This window comes from Mustela lutreola, chromosome 7, assembly GCF_030435805.1.
Source record: "Mustela lutreola isolate mMusLut2 chromosome 7, mMusLut2.pri, whole genome shotgun sequence".
NCBI classification, from domain to species: domain Eukaryota; kingdom Metazoa; phylum Chordata; class Mammalia; order Carnivora; family Mustelidae; genus Mustela; species Mustela lutreola.
The window spans coordinates 4,964,379-4,980,426 of record NC_081296.1 but is presented as its reverse complement, the minus strand read 5'-3'; the positions used below and the strand labels follow the sequence as shown (position 1 = coordinate 4,980,426).

General features: G+C 62.4%; 1 protein-coding gene across 4 annotated transcripts in view; it reads right to left on the bottom strand.

The window, feature by feature from the left end:
- Positions 1-6,928: 6,928 nt before the first annotated feature.
- Positions 6,929-16,048, bottom strand: part of CEMIP (cell migration inducing hyaluronidase 1) — a 129,291-nt gene continuing 120,171 nt past the window's right edge. For 3 of the 4 annotated variants that reach the window (XM_059179832.1, XM_059179834.1, XM_059179831.1), the window contains 5 exons: positions 15,033-15,237; positions 14,820-14,906; positions 14,073-14,230; positions 11,076-11,176; positions 6,929-9,552 (listed from right to left, as the gene is read on the bottom strand). In XM_059179832.1, coding sequence (XP_059035815.1) covers positions 9,425-9,552; positions 11,076-11,176; positions 14,073-14,230; positions 14,820-14,906; positions 15,033-15,237 — 679 coding nt within the window. In that variant the 3' untranslated portion in view covers positions 6,929-9,424. The remainder of the gene's footprint in view (positions 9,553-11,075; positions 11,177-14,072; positions 14,231-14,819; positions 14,907-15,032; positions 15,238-16,048) is intronic. The other variant, XM_059179833.1, reaches the window with a different exon arrangement.

The window sequence follows — 16,048 nt, the reverse complement described above, 5'->3', positions numbered from 1 at the left end:
TGCTAAATGCTCCCGAAAACGGCCACTTCCGACTCGCAGAAGCCTCCGTCACAGCACCTTATGAAGGTGTGCGAATGCAAACCAGCATGCGCCGTGTGGCCGGTGCCCGGTCCCTCTCCCCAGTGTCGATAACCGTCCGTGTTTCCGTAGTCATCTTTAATCTGTGTTTTGGGAAAGGGAACGTGCCTCGATTTAACCACTCTCTGATTATCGACTACTAGGGTTTATTGGGAGTTTCCGCTACCGTGTAGACCGCCGCGGCGCGGGCCCCTGTCGCCGACCCCCGTGCTCCCCCAGCCCTCGGCTCCGGAAGGATTCTTGGACCCAGTTCTGGGGCCAGAGCTTTGCCCAGGTTTTCAAATCACTTTCACGTACCAGTAAATCACTTTATAGGAAACGTGCGCCAAGCAGCCGGTCCCCGTCGGCGAGTGTCCGCCCCGTCCCCTAGCGTTCAGTCTGACGGGGACCAGCAGCGTTTCCCTGTTGTCCCCATTGGCGTCCTATAACCGCGGGTGAGTTTTTAAATGTGTTTCTCTCCCGTTTGCAGGTTTTCTACTGCGGACGGCTCCCTCCTGTGTTCCTCCTGGTTTTACCCCCTCCCGCCCCACCGCTCCGTAGACTTGGTGCGAGCACCTGGGTATAACGTATCCATATGAGGCAGGAGGCCGGGAAGGGTCAGGTCATGAAGGGGCCACGTGCAAGCAGGGCGTGAAATTCGGGCCGCAGCAAGGAGCAGGGCAGAGACGCTGGGCCTGCGGCCGCACGGGAAGCATCACCAGCCCAAGGCCTGGGGACCGGGAGGCAGGGCACTTACGGGGCCCCGGGCGGATAGTGGGAGAGGGCCCTGCCCAAGTCCTGGCTTCCTGAGAGGGAGCGCGCCCGCTGGCAGACCCCCGCAGGGAGGGACGCCGTGACCTTCGTTCCCTGAGCCAGCGCCTCCCGCCCCTGACGGTGCCTCCTGTCGGCCGGCCCACTGGGAGTCAGAGGCGAGGAGCGGCCGTGGCCTCACACCCGCTCCTGGGCGCGGAGGAGGGCGGCCTGGGGCACAGGGAGCACACGGTGTCCGCCGACGCCCGCTTCTTCTCTGGGGGAGCCGCTGGAAGTTCGATTCCGTGGACTTCGGGATTCTTCAGGATTTTGAATTTAATAATTCCACGGAGTCTTAGCAACCCGTCGTGATGACTTCACCGTCTGCCGGCACCGGCCAGAGCACCCCCCGCCCCAGCTGTGCGTCTCTCCTCCGCCAGACGCAGTGTGCCCCTCTGGCCCGGGAAGGACACGACACCGACAAGCAAGTCCCCACGTTAGCAGCGTCTTTCTCCTCCCGAAGGTGACGCGCTCCTGTCTGGGGGGGCCCAGTCCTTGCCCTGGTCCCTCCACCGTGGAAGGGGATGCTGGGCCTGAGGGGCGGTCGGGCGAAGACCGGCAGACACGGCTGTTCTGCTCGGGGCCGCCTTCCAGACGCTCTGCTGCCTCCGCCTCCTGCCGGCGATGTCTCCCACAGGATCCTGGGCCCTGCAGCTCGCCGTGGGCCCCATCGGGACAGTCACGGTGCGGGCTTCAGCCGCACCGCCAACTAGCGCTGTTCTCCTCCCGCCCCGCAGCCGGCTCCCCTGCCCACCGCCGGCAGGGGAGGGGGCGTGCGCTCTCCCTCTCCTCTTGCTGCTCGGGCTCCCAAGCCCCCATCCCTGCTGGCTCCTCTAGGGTGGGGCACACAGCCGGGGGGGCTGGAGGGGGGGCAACAAGCCTTCCCCAGTCTGTGCGATTGCAGGGGTCCTCTGGTCCCCTGTTAGGGCACGTGTCCAAGCATTGGCTCTGGTTTGGGCTGTATTCTGGATTATTCCCAGATGCTGTCCTACCTACTTGGATCCGAGCGATTGTCTCCAGTTAAATACTGGTAAAGCCAGCTTCTCCTTCAGCTCCTGCCTTTGGAGGCCCCACAGCCCCTTCCCGTAAGGGTTCCCCTCTGGGGCACGGCCCTTCAGGCTCATGCTTGCGGTGGTAAGCTCCACAGCTCCTGGGAAACCCTGTGTATCCTTGCCCAGCCCAGGACGAAGGTGCGTCTCCCCAGAGGCTGTGCTCTGTTCTCCTGGGACCTGCGTGTTCCCTGTGTCTGTCCTTGAGTCACCCCCAGATGAGCAGAGGGACATCTCCAGCCTCTGCCCTATCGTGTGACAGGGGCACGGGGTAGCTCTCCAGAGATGCTGGGTGGCAGCCTGGTGGCCTATGAGCTGGTGTCCAGCTGAGAAGTAAAATGTCAATCTTGTCTTCCTGCAAATACCCCATCTCCCAGGAGGGGTTCTCTTGGCTCCTGTCCGCTGGCTTGGGGAGGCAACCCGGAGAGAGGGCAGACATTCTATTCTTGGAATTTCCATCAGGGACGGCCCCCCGGGCAGAGCCTCTCGCCTTCCGTTCCCTAACCTGGAGGGGGTAATGGGGCCCAGAACACCTCTCTCCACACGTCCTTCCGGGACGACCCAGCAGCACCAGCTGAGAACGTGGGTAACTGTCCCCTGCTGCCCCTGCCCAGCCCCGCTCCAGACGGGTCCCTGCAAGAGGTGAATGTGTTCACAGCCCCGTCACGCTAGCTCGGCCATGGTCATGGGCTCCATAGATTCTCCGGGCTGCTCAAGGTGGGGCCCGGAGAAATCATCTTTGCTCCACAGAGCACCCGGATGAGGGTTTGGATAAGAGAAGAAATGCTTAGCCCAACTTTCGAAGAAGGGTTTATTTATTTATTTGTCAGGAGAGAGAGAGCGAGAGAGCGAAAGCACACAGCAGGGAGAGCAAAAAGCGAGGGAGAAGTGGGCTCCCCCCAAAGCAAGGAGCCCAATGCAGGGCTGGATCCTGGCACCCTGGGATCATGACCTGAGCCGAAGGCAGACGTTCCACCCGCCCAACCCACTGAGCCACCCAGGCGTGCTGCCCAATTTTCTTTTTCTTCTTTTTCTTATTTATTTATTTATTTTTAAAGATTTTACTTATTTATTTGACAGAGATCACAAGCAGGCAGAGAGGCAGGCAGAGAGAGGGGGGGGGAGAAGCAGGCTCTCTGCTCAGCAGGGAGCCTGATGCGGGACTCGATCCCAGGACCCCGAGATCATGACCTGAGCCGAAGGCAGAGAGGCTTAACCCACTGAGCTACCCAGGCGCCCCCAATTTTTAAACTGTAGTTAGTGGAGGGAAACAACAGTTCTTTGTGTAAGGGGAGGGGCTTCTGATGTCCCAGAGCAGCAGCTGGATGCAGGGATTTGCTTAAGGCGTGTGCCTCGGGGGACGGGAGGCGAACGGGCTTTCCGGCCATGATGACTGATTTTCCACCTTCGGTTGTTGCTCCGCCGTGTTCCCAAGCCTTCAGCAAAACCCTGCTACGTCCAGGTAACTTGCTGTGCTCGTGTCTCTGGGGGTCGAGAAGGAAAGGGCCGTGTTTCCCGCCGAGGTCACTGTGTGGTGTCTGTCAGCTAAGACAAGGAAGGTCCGAAGCGGAGGCCAGCCATGCAGGGGGGCAGTGGGGGCTCCTGCGAGTGAGTGTGTGTGTGTGTGTGTGTGTGTGTGTGTGTGCGTGTGCGTGCGCATGTGCACGGGCAGGACTTAGCCGCGAGGGCTGGCACCGGGGTTCTCCCAGCCACGGCAGCTTGCGCGGGTTCGCTAAGCGAAGACGTCATCCCCAGCACCCGGGACGCCCAGGCAGCCGCGTTTGTGGTGCAAATGATCGAACTTCGTCTCCTCGGTGGGACGAAAGGCCTCCGACTACTGCCGAGGGCATGCGAGGTGCCTGTGGGCGCTCACAGCCTGGCCCGGTCTTACTGCGCTTCGGAAATGCTGCGTGTTTCTAGAGCTGAAGGTTCGCGGCGGCCCCGGGTGGAGCAGCTCTGCCGGTGCTGACATTCCAGCTCTTGCTGGCCCGGTGTGTCCGCCGCCCGCTTGGCTGCTTTCCGCCGCACCTCAGACTTGCTCGCCGTCCCCCGACTGTCCCGGTGAGCTGCGGTCAGAGACGACGACTCCCTGGGAGTCAGACGACGGCTCGTGTTTTTTAAGGATACAATGTTTTATTTTGTTATTCTTTATTTTTATCTTTATTTATTTTTTAAAGATTTTATTTATTTGACAGAGACACAGTGAGAGAGGGAACACAAACAGGGGGAGTGAGAGAGGAGGAAGCAGACTCCCCCCTGAGCAGGGAGCCCCATGTGGGGCTCGATCCCAGGACCCTGGGATCAGGACTTGAGCCGAAGGCAGACACTTAACCCACGGAGCCACCCAGGAGCCCCGTGATACAGTATTTTAAAATTCAGGTGCGTACGTTGGTTTTTCTCGACATAACGCTCTGGCGTATTAATAGGTGGTGTCACCGTAACGTTTACGGGTGCCGGAAATCCAAAGTTCACTTGCTTTGCTTTATAGCGCCCTGTCCGCCTGTGTGGTCTAGAGCTGAGTCTCAGGCCTCAGGGGTCCTTGCCCCTTACTTCCCGCTCCTTCCGGTGCCCCTGGGGGAGGGGAGCGCCGTGTGGGTTCAGAGGGCAGCTTGGTGTTGGCCTCGGGGAATTGGGCAGAGACCGGTCGGCTGATGCCTTCATTCAACATTGGAGGCTGCATGTGCTCTGCCCCTCCAGTGAGGGGGGTGAGGGTCCCGCCCTGAGCGAGGCTGGTGGGAGGGCTGGGTGGCAGCCCGAGGCTGGGGTGCGTGGTGGTGGTGCAGGCCCTGGGCCCCGGGGAGGAAGGAGGAAGGGGGGTCAGAGAAGCCTTTGCGTGGCCCTCAGCCTTGGAGAGAGCAGGCGTCAGCCCGCAGAGAAGAAAGAGGGAAGCGTGTGCCCGGGATAAGGAACAGGTCACAGGTCGCCTGGCAGAGACCCTGGGTGCCTTGGATGGGGGAGGGGTGAGAAGTGATGAGGGTTCTGTGTGCCTCGGACTTGGATGGGGACCGGTGGGTGACGTCGTGGTGGGTGACGAGGCCGAGATGCAGGCACACACTAGGTTGGGGACCACCCAGTCTGTCTGTGGATGTGGGAACGAAATCACCCCATCCTGCTTCCCACTCAGAGCCATTGCATTTTAAGTCTGAACTCTGACCCCTCAAGGCCGCCGCAGGGTGTCTGAGTGGACACCTGTCTCTCCCTCCCCCTGCGTGTAGGGAGAGCTCCACCACTCGCTGCGCTGTCTCCCCAGCCTTCGTCTCCAGGCCCTCGAGCTCGGTTCCCGGTCGGAGTGTTTTTCCTGCCCGTCTTCCTGGCTTAGTTCCTGCTCGTTCTCTAGAACCTCTTGTGCCCTGGCCCCCAGCCCGCTGAGGCTGACCCGTCCGTGCACACGGGACTCCCCTCTAAGCGTGGGTGAAGGAGCAGAGGCCAAAGGGTCCCCGCCACCGCGCTGCCCCGCCAGCTCGTCTGCGGCTCCCTCTGCCCCTGGGTTGGCCGGCTGCTGCAGTCTCCCTGCCTGGTCCCCCACCCTTCTGGGGGCCAGTCCTGTCACCGAGCCAGTGCCGGGGCTCCTTGGAGCAGGGACGCTGCTGGTGGTTAAGTCACCAGGGACCACCCCCACCATCAAGTCCTGGGGTCCCTGAATCCCGCCCATCGGCTCCCTTCATGCAGCTCCCCAACCCATGTCCCGCACCTCTGCTAGCTTTCTGTCTGCCCGGGCTGGGTCCCCGTCCCTCGTCGGTCCCCAGGTGAGGCCGGTTCGCCACCCCGGGCCTGCCACTCGCTGGTGGTGGGGCCACCTGCTCCCCATCAGGTTCTTTCCTGCTCCCGTTGGTGCTGATCAAGTGCGTGAGTGTGAGCTCTGCCCGTGGGTCATGTTCCCGGAGAGCGCGGGGGTCACGCATCCGCCTGGCCACCGGGACATCCCAGCCGGTCTGGCCAAAGGGTCTGTGAGGACTTGGTACCACCGGTGCAGGGCCAGCCCCAGAGAGGACACCGAGCACACACGAGCACACACATGTTCGCAGTCACACACGCACACGCACACGCATGCGGTCACATGGCACACCCGAGCACACACATGTTCAGTCACACACGCATGTATGTGCACGATCACACGAGCACACTCATGCGGGCACACACACACGAGCACACACACTCACATGCACACGCACATGCACGTGACGCACACACTGAGTCACATGCACACACTCACACACTTCTGCAGGCCCACACAGTAACACACACGTGCACACGCTCACACACCCACACATTCACACACACGTGCACACGCGCACACTCATACACATGCACACACACATGAGAGGCAGAGATGGAGGAAGCCCAGTGTAGGAGCCCCAAGGGCTCTCCAGAAACCACCAAGAGGAGACCTTCGTGTGAGGACAGAAACACCCCAGGTCTGCCCCACCCAGGACGCAGCCACCAGCCCCAGGGCCCCCGAGCCCGTCTCACGTGGCCAGTGCCCCCTGAGGACTGAGTTTTTCATCGTATTTAACTGTGATTAAGCGTGGATAGCCATGGTGGCTGTGGCTGCCTCTGGGGCAGTGCAGCTTAGGGCACCACCTGGTCACCTGTTCCAGCTCTGCTTCCCATGCCTCCCCCCAGAGCCAGCGAGGCCCTCCCGCTGCAGCCAAGGGACCCGTGCGAGGCTGCCTGCCCCGTCTTGTCCGGCCGCTTGCTTCAGACCCGCTTCTCCCCCTCCATGCTGTCCTCGGATGCTGGGTTTGGCGTCCAGAAGGAAGAGACAGTCCTGCCTCGAGCCAAGACCCCGTTGGCTTCCCCTGGGGGATGACGGAGTTACCCTGCCAGCAACCTGACTGCTTGGGAACGTGGAGGCCAGGACACGTCCTGGGCCTGGCCAGCAGTGAGTGAGTGACAGCTTCTTGTCCAGGACCTATCGGCGCCCCCTCGGGACAGGGCGAGGTAGGACACTGGCGTACAATTAGCTTAAAATGAGGGCCGCATTCACGGAAAATAAAGCAAGCAGGCAGGAGAAGGAGATCCTTTGTGAGTTTACTATGGTACAGCAAGATTCTCCAAACCAGAGCCAAGGTCCTCTGCTGCCCACAGAAGGCTCTGCATTCACCCCCCTCGCACGACATTTAAGACAACTCTTCATTTCTCTGACCATGACTTCTCCAAGTGCATATAGAATAAATAAATAGAAAATACATCTTTGTTCATGGTAGCGCCGTTTACACACAAAACACACGGTACATCGAATTCCCGAAAAAGGACCCGCTATTTCGGCAACAGGAAGGAGACAAGCATCTCAGAGGAGTGTCTTTTACCCTAAAGGCCCAGCTCCCGTGAGCGCTGACAAACAGAGGACCATAGGAGCAGGGTTCCAAGCCACGAGACAGTCCGCGCCACCAAGAACGCGCCGGAGAGAAAGCACACAGATCCAGCGCCGTTAGACGTATGTACAACTCTGAGGGATCTCAAATGGGTCGTTTTGGAAAGTAACTGAACTGGAGGCAGCCCACGTCCTGGCCACCCGAAGTGATCCCAACTGCTTCACAGTGCTTAGGCCCTTGGCACTGCCAGGGTCTGAAACCCCGCAGAACTGTAGCCGCGAACATGAGGTCATCTCGCCTCCCTTCCCAGGGCCCCGCAGCCACCCCATCCCACCGCCACCTCCGAGCCGCTGGGCGAACTGGGAGGTGTCGACTCAGCCTGCCCGAGAGTCACGGACGCGCCCGGGTGCAGGGAGCCAAGAAGGCCCTCTCTGAAGAAAGGCTTTGTGGTTGGTTGCAGGAAAGGGGAAACCGCAGCTCCTCGTGGCCCCCTGGGTGACTCGGGGACCTGAGCAGAGAAGCGAAGCTTTCCTCCTTCCCGGAACTCTCTGCGCGTGCTGAGCAGTCGCTGGAGGCCTGCAGTGGGCCCCGCAGCTCTGCAGACGCCCCCAGAGCTCACCGGAAGCCTGGCAGTGTGCCCCGATGCTGTCCCCTAGGCCACGCCCGCAGGCCTGCAGACCAGGGGACACCTGGGGAAGGGTCGTGGCTGCTGGGTGCCCTCTCGAGGGGTGGCAGGTACTTGGAACCCCGTGGAGCCTGCAGGGCCATCCCCAGCCCGCGGGAGGGCACCCGCTGTGCACAGAAGACCAGGAGGAAACCGCCATGGGCCAGTTCTCTACATTCTGATCCGTCTTCCCTTCCAGGGGGCTTGGTCCCATCTGGGGAGCTCCCTCGGGGGTGCGGGACACCCTGGGGCCCGTTGTTGAGGCAATGTGGTATGGCAGCCGGTGCTAGGCATGGGGCGCCCAGGCCCCCTGGCCTGGCTGTGTGGTTCTTCCCCATTCAGGTCTCACGTGCCCTGTCCTCAAAATGAGGGTTTGGGCCTAGGTCACCAGTAAAGTCCTTTCCAAGCCCGAAACCCTGGGCTCCTTGAGGGGTGAGCCCATTCAAGAACTCATGAGGCCCCAAATAGGAGCTCATGTCTCTCCACCTAGCTCCCCGCATCCGGGGCCTGAGGGCGGCCGACTGGGGACTGAAGTGCTCCCCACAGTGGGCCTGGCCCGCCCAGCCCACCCCCTGCCCGGCACACTTGGCCGTGAGAGTGGCCAGCAGGCGGCAGGCAGAGGGTGACCTGCAGTCCCCGGCTTCATCTCCGAACCCCTCTGCCCACCAGATGCCCGGCCCTTCCTTCCTGCAGGCCTGTTCCTCCCCCTGCGGGAAGCTTCCTGACCCCTCAAGTGGGCGGGATCCTTCCCTCCAGGGCACCCGCAGGGTCCCCATCCTCCCTACTTCACAGTCTCGCCTGGCACCGGGGGCACGCAGACCTGACCGCCTGTCCCCCCAGGCTGCAAGCCACAGACTGCAGGCCTGGCTTCTCACCGCCCCGGCCCTGCGTGCCCCGGGGCACCCTGCCTCCCAGGCGCCGGCCAGGAAGAATCCCATCTACAGCTAGGGTCTGTGTATGGTGCAGAAAGCCACAGACTTCTGGAATCTCACGACAGAAAGGGCCTCTAGAAGTCACCTAGTCCTCCCCCCATCCCAGAACCTGACGTCTCCAGAAGGGCGGGACCCCCCAGAGGCAGGGCTGGCCCATTCCCCGAGGGTTGCCGGTCCGCCTTGGGGAGCGCTGTCTACACCCCAGCTCCCAAGGCCTGAAGGTCGCCGCTCGCTAACAGGAACAGAGATTTCCCGAAGACCCAACTCTCTTCCCGGCTCCACCTCCCACCATGCACGCTGGGGAGCACGGAGATCTGCGATGGCTGATCGGGGCTCCGGGTGCCAGCACCGCTCGGGACTCCGCGTACACCCCCCACGCCTCCCCACCCCCCTGCAGAGGCAGGAGAGAAGTACCCAGGAGGCTGCAGGGAGACCCTTGACTGGAGGCTGGGGAGGGGGTGGGCAGCACCAGGCATCTCTGACGGCCTCCCCTTGGCCCATCAGGGCTGACCCCACTGGGGCCAGGGCCGGGGGAGCCGCCCGCCGCCGGGGTCTGCCATCACTGCGCACCGGGGGGCAGCACCGCGAGCAGCCCCCTCACAGCTTCTTCTTCCTCACCACGGGGATCGGCACCACTTGGAAGATCTTGGCCTTGTGGTCGTCCGTGTCCAGGGTCACCCAGGTGGGCCGGAAGTCCCCTTTGAAGCCAACGAATGCCATCTTTTCTGGAAAGTGGGGACGGGTCCCGTGAACAGAAGCCCCGAGAGAGCGGCTACACTCCCCCACCTCGCAGGGCTCCCCGTCACCGTCTCCCTGCCCCTCCAGGTGGCCCCCGGAAGAGCTCAGTGCCCGGCTGCAGACTACCTGGGGGGGCACGTGGGGTGTCACCTGACCTCGGGGCCAGCCGCGCGGGGTGGTGGCTCTGCTTTACCCAGGACACCTCCCAGGAGCACCCGCCACCTTCTAGCTGAGCTCCCCACCCTCCCCTGTCTGAAGCCCAGGGACCCCATCTCTCCCGGGAGAGGTGGGCACCACTACAAGAGCTCTCCCCCGCCCCCACCCTGCTCCCACAGGCTGTGGGCTTAGAAGGACTTTGTCCAGGGCACGGAGTCGACAGAGCAGCCCAACCAGACGGCGAGTCCTCAGCCCCACACAGCGGTCTCCCTCTTGCGTTCAGAGCTTAACCATTGGAGGGCCGTGCGCCTCCATGTCCACACCAAGAAATGGCCCAGGCCGGTGGGCTGCACACATTTCCCACCGCTGGGAAAGCACCGCTCGACGGAGGTCACCCCAGGCATGGCAGCTTTTGGCAACCAGATCGTAATTAAAAAGAGAGGGGACTGAACTGGAAAAGAGACCTCTCTCCCTGGGGTTCTCCTTTGGCACTTTGAAGGGCCTTCGTTCGTGGTTCCTGACTTTTCTCTGGGAGCTGCCTAGAGTTCCCGTCTGCTTGGACAGGCGACCAGCGCCAGAGGGTTCTCATGGTCAGGGTGGCATGGTAGCCAACAGCCCTGACTGGCTCCGGACTAGGAACATTCAGATCCAAATTCGAATCTTGGGCAAGTTACTCAGGTGTCTAATTCTATCTAAAATGGAAACCAGGGCACCGATTGCCCGGTTCTTCATGAATTACAAGGTGCCCAGCACGGGGCAGGGCTGCACACCGCACATGGACCACAGTGGTCGGGGGTGTCCCCAGACTCGTCCTGCCTCCCTCCCAGCCTCCCCAGGGACGCCCCCCCCAACACAGCCTGCGGTGACGGTGGCAAGGGACAGGCCCGCATTTCTGGGCTGGCTGGCGTCTTCCCTGCGGAGTCTGTGCTGGACTTTGTCACAAAAAGGCTGGGGGACCACGGACGAGCCACCTAGAATCTTTGGGCTTTCCTTTTCTCCCAAGAAGGGAGGGACAAATGAGCGTGGAAGAAATGTGGGACATCTGCCCGAGCGGAGCGCGGGAGGTGGGCCCTTCCAGGCTGAGCCGCAGAACCTGAGACGACGGTCAGAGCCTCTTTTCTGTGGGTGTTTGGTTAAAAGGCGGGCGGAGCACTTGCTGAGCAGACGGGCAGGCTTCTGCCAGGGCCTGGCTGCACAGTAAGAGGAAGCTGCCCTGTAGGCGTGGGGTCAGGGGACATCTCGTCCATGCATCCCAGAAGGCACCACTTGTGCTGAGGATTCAGAGGTTTGGTGGGAAGCAAGGGGTAGCAGCAGCCACACCCCAGGGATCTGGACCCCACTCTAGACCACTTACCTTTCAATTTGAGGCTCTTGTCTGCGCCGAGGCTTTCCAGCACTCTGGTCCAGGGGCCCCTGGAGGTATATCTTCCCTTGGACACCATGAGCACGATGCAACTGCCGAGAGATGGGGCGTCAGAGGTCAGGCTAGAGGGAAGGCCGCTCCTGGGCAGTGGCGGAGGCGGTGCGGGGAGAGGTGGTCAGCAGTGCCCAGAGGTCCGACTAGGGGTTTGGGAAAGGGCAGCCTGTCCCGTGTGTCACACTGACAGCTCTTTCCATGCACTGACCGACATCCTGAGCACCCCTCCCACATCTGGCTGCAGTCGGTGCCCGTGGCCTCTCCGAGCCTGCTCTCCGCCGGCCCGCTGCCCGTGTGTGTCTGTCCCCAGACAGGACAGAGTAGGAGTGCAGAGCACGCCTCCACCAGGGCCCGGCACGTGGAGGAGGGACGTCAATTTGCATTTATTGGTCAGGAGTGAGAGAAATGTGGCGGGAGAGAAAGCCACAGGCCGGGGTTACCACGTGCTCGGGGGAGGCGTAACCTCACATTCCGGTCCCTTCCCTCTGCTCAGACAACACAGAGCTACAGCTCAGTTTGCAAACAGGGGGATGGGGGAGAGTTTCGTAAGTGTCTGAGAGGACCTGTCCTAGGGGAGCCGTGCTCAGGGGTGGGGGGCAGAGGCCTGGAGCTGGGGGTGCGCCCAGCCTGGTGGTCCCAACTTGCAAAAGCGCAGATCCGGAGCAAGGCTCGCCTCCCCGGGTTGTGCTCAGGCCAAAGTGCTGGGAGCACGGGCTCGTCACGGCAGACTCAGCCTGCCGGGCCAGACGGGAGGACGTGAGCCCCTCCCCCAGGAACAGAAGCCCAGCGGGGCTTCCAGTTCACATCTCAAAGGAATCCTATAACCACAGACCACAGTCCAGACATGGAGAGACTGTACAGGATTGTGGAACCCACTGTCACCCCCGTTCGTGTCCCACTGAGAGCAGAAGGGACACTCCTCAGATGCAGAGAGCTTGTTGGCCTCACGACAGACGGGAGCTGCGGCTGCGTGTGGCTCTGGGGAGATTGGGGAGGAGGCCCGCGGGGCTGGGGGGTTAGGCCCATTAAGGAGGGGAGCATTGCAAACGCTCCCTCTGCACTGGATTCGGGCTGTGTTCCCAGGAGGCTGCTGCGCCACTGGTCCAGCTCAGAGCCAAGGCTGGAGTCCCTTCCTGCTGGGGTGACCCCAAACTGAGGTCATGCCGTCCAGACAGGGCCCTAGGTTAGCTCACAGGAACCGGACAGGGAGACAGGGTTCCTTGGGGGCATGCAGAAGCCTGCAGCCTATCGGTGTCCCTGTCTGCCTGGTGTGGGGCTGTCCTGGCCTGTGAGCCCTGCGGCTGTCAGCAGGGAGGCTCCCCGGGGCGGCAGGGCAGAGCCTGTTCCTTTAAGCCATCCTTAATATTCCGTCCGGGGGACAGTGGCTGTCTCCTCCTTGCCCTGGGACCCCAGCGCCAGTGGCCGGCTGGGGACAGGCCGGAAGGGGCTGGGCAGGCCTGGGGCGAGAGTAGGGAAGGACGTGCCCTGCCGTATTCCTTGCTCCTTCGCAGGAGGTCAGACAGGGGCCTGCTGCTACCCAGTTACTGTCAGGGCCCCCAGCAAGGCCCCGGGGCTGGCTCATGGCAGGTTCTCGGTGAGGACTCCTCCACCAAGGCTCATGGGGTGGCTGCCCGGGCCTGGAGGAGCCCTGGGCAGGGGGGTGTCCCATGCCTCTGCCCCTCCCCTAAACGGGGTGGCTCTGCATTTTTCCTTCTTGTTCCAGACCTCTGCACCCTGTTTTGTTACAAGAAGAAATCCTCTGGCCAAAAAAGGCATGAAAACTACAGACCCCAAGATGAAAAATGAGTTTTCCCCAAATCAGTAAATCCGATCTTTCTGCGTGAACGTGTAATGCTAAAGAAGCTTCTAGTGGGGGATAGCGCGGAGACTAAGTGGGAGTAAGCAGAGCCCCCACTCTCCGGACACACCCCTCACACACTCGCGTCCGTGCGCCACGTTCTCACGTCCTCAGTCAGGACTTCCCGAGCACTTGTGTGTGGCTCTCTGCTCAGACTTCCTGCCCGGCCGGCACCCGGCTCCACCCAGTGGACCAGAAACACACAGGTTCGACGTGCCCCCACATGGAGAACTGCACGTTCTGGACCGGCAGTCTCCCTGCCCCCCGCCCCACCAAGTCTACGGCTTTGGGAGACACAGAGCTTTCCAGCAGCAGCGGGAGAGACCTCGCTAAAGACACGCATATGTTAGATCGGGACGTGCCGGGAGGTCCCGGGGACTCCTCCAGAGGATGCAGGAAGTACAGGTAAGAATTCAAGCCAGCGGTCCAGCAGGGAGGATGGGTCTGATGGGGCTGCCGCACGGGCTGGCCCGCCAGGAGGCTGAGTCCAGGTTGCCAGTGGCAGAGGGGCCTGCGGGCAGCCACAAGAAGGACCGGCAGGAGCGTGCGCGGGCAGATGGGCTGATGGGGACACGGGGACAGAGGGAAAAATGACAGGGGAGTTGAGCAGGATGCCCAGACTCCGGTCAGGCTGTCTGGAGGGACGGTGCTGATGAACCAAAACAGAGCGAGCGGGGGCGGGGCTGGCCGGGGAGGTTGCAGGACAGCAGCTGGCGAGAAGTGGCTTAGAGGAGACACCCGGATTGCGTTGCCCGAGGCGCCGTTGGACAGAAATGTCCGGGGCTGAGGAGAGGTCTGGGCTGGAGATACTCAAAAGCCACCAGCATTTGGATCGAGTTGGAAGTGTGGGAGGAATGAGATCATGCTGGGGAAGCGCAGCGTGGCTGAGGAAGAGGGCTGGGCCAGGCCTCCAACTTGGAAGTGGGCAGCCCGGCCGCTGACCTACATTCAGTGCGGCCTCGGCTCCAACACGAGTCACCAGGCGGCACTTCCCCGTGGAGACCCCCGCCCGACTCCCGCAGGCTGGCGTGGCCCAGGACGGGGCCCAGCCAGGGGTCTGCCGTGCCCACACTCACTTGTCCGGAAGGGCTGCTATGTGCTCCAGAAGCTGCCACGGGACACCCTGCAGAATGACGTTCCGGAAGCTGGCGTGGCTCAGCACGTGGCCCCGGTGGCCATCGACCGCCAGCACCTGGAGGCCATCCTCCGCGCTGGGACGCTTCACACCGTCCACCTGCAGGCGCAGAGCAACACGGCTGTGATGTGCGGTCCCGAGACTCTCCTGCCCCATGGCTCCCGTGCGGACCCCGGGGCAGCCTGTCTGCAAAGCTCTTCCACACAGAGCGCCCCCCTCCGTGGGTTCTCTGGAGGGGCCTGAGTGACGGCCGCGTCACTTGGACACGGTGGAAATCACCTTACATGGACATTGGGTCTTTGCAGGGGTCCTTAGAGTAAGAATCTGGAGGTGAGATGGTCGTGGATTTGGGACGGGCCCTAAACCAGCGATAAGGGTCCTTGCGGGAGGAAGCTGGGGGTGTGGGGCTCCCCCGCTCGGGGAGGAGGTGGTGGGGACAGAGACACCGTGGAGGGGCGTGTCCTCGAGCTGGGACGGCAGGGACGGCCAGCAGCCACCAGAGGCCAGCAGAGGCCTCGGCCACGGCTCCCTCGGAGGCCAGAGAAGGACCTGGCCCTGCCATGCCCCGACGTCGGACTTCTGTCCTCCAGGGTGTTCCGGAGAAGGAAGGCTTGTGACAACAGCCTTAGGAGACCGACCGCACCCTGTGGGCAGCCCCCGCCCCCCCACAGGGGCCGGAGCCACTCACTTCAGTGTAGGCGACGTCGCTCATGAGATGGAAGAAGCGTTGCCTGGAACTTTCCATCTTCACCTCCAGGAAGCGGTCCTTCGTCTTCTGGAACACACACAGCCAGGCGCGGGCGTCGGTCTGGGAGCCGGGCCGCGTCTCCCGCACCCCCGGTCCCCGCATCAGCCCTTGTGGGCTCTGGGCCCGGTTACAAAGGCCGCCCCGGCCACTCACCAGTTGGGCGCCAAGGAGCTTCCGGGGCATGGGCACGTCCACGATTGGCCGCTCGGCGAACCGGGGGTAGGCGCTGGCCGTGCAGTCGCTGATGCCGGCGTCCTTGGGCAGCAGAGCCTTGATCTTGATTCTCTCGCAGCCTCTCACCGAGCAGAAAGCAAACCTCTCCCTCTCGCTGTGCGCTTCCAGCTTCAGGAACAGCAGCCTGCCGGGGAGCGGGCCGGTCGGCTCCGGGGCTTCCCAAGCCCCCAGGGGCCCAACCCGCCGCCCTTAGATGCGCCCGCTGCCCCCATTAGACACGTGCGCCCTCCAGCATGGCCAGCAGACAGGGTCTGTCTCGGATCGTGTGCGGTCAGAGAGAAAAACGCCCAGGGAGAGAACTAGTAATAGGGGCTCGGACCCTTCTCAGAGCCCCTCTCCACGCAGTCCCGCAGCGTCTCACTTTAACCCTCAGACAACCCTGAGCAGTAGGGACTGTGACCGTCCTGATTTCTCAGCCGGGGGAACCAAGGCTCAGAGAAGCCAAGTGAGTAGCCCAGTGTTGCACAGCAGGATGGCAACAGAGCTGGGCGGTCCGTCCCTTCAGGGCACCGGGTCTGGAAGGTGCTCCCAGGCTTCCTGGCCGGCTGTCCTCCGGACTGGAATTGATTCTCGCTTCCCAGAAAGGACCAGACGCGGCCCGGGGGTGCAGGGGCTCAGAGGGTGAGCACGCCAAGCACGAACTTGGGGCTTATCACTGACGGTTCAGTTCTGAGGAGAGCTTTCAGGTGACTCCCACCCTGGCAACGTTAGCCTCTCTGACACGGGCTGTCCCTGGGCGTTGACCTCGGCCGCGCCCACACTGCCCGGACAGCCCGATGCCGCAGCCCTCACCCCGCATAGCTGGTGGTGCCAAGGACCCAGTCTGCATGCGCAGAGAGGCCCCGAGAATTGGGGAAGCCCAATGGTTTGGTCTTCTACCCAGGAAACAAGCATCCTGGAACCCAGCTCACATCCCCAAGCTTGTAACGGAACTG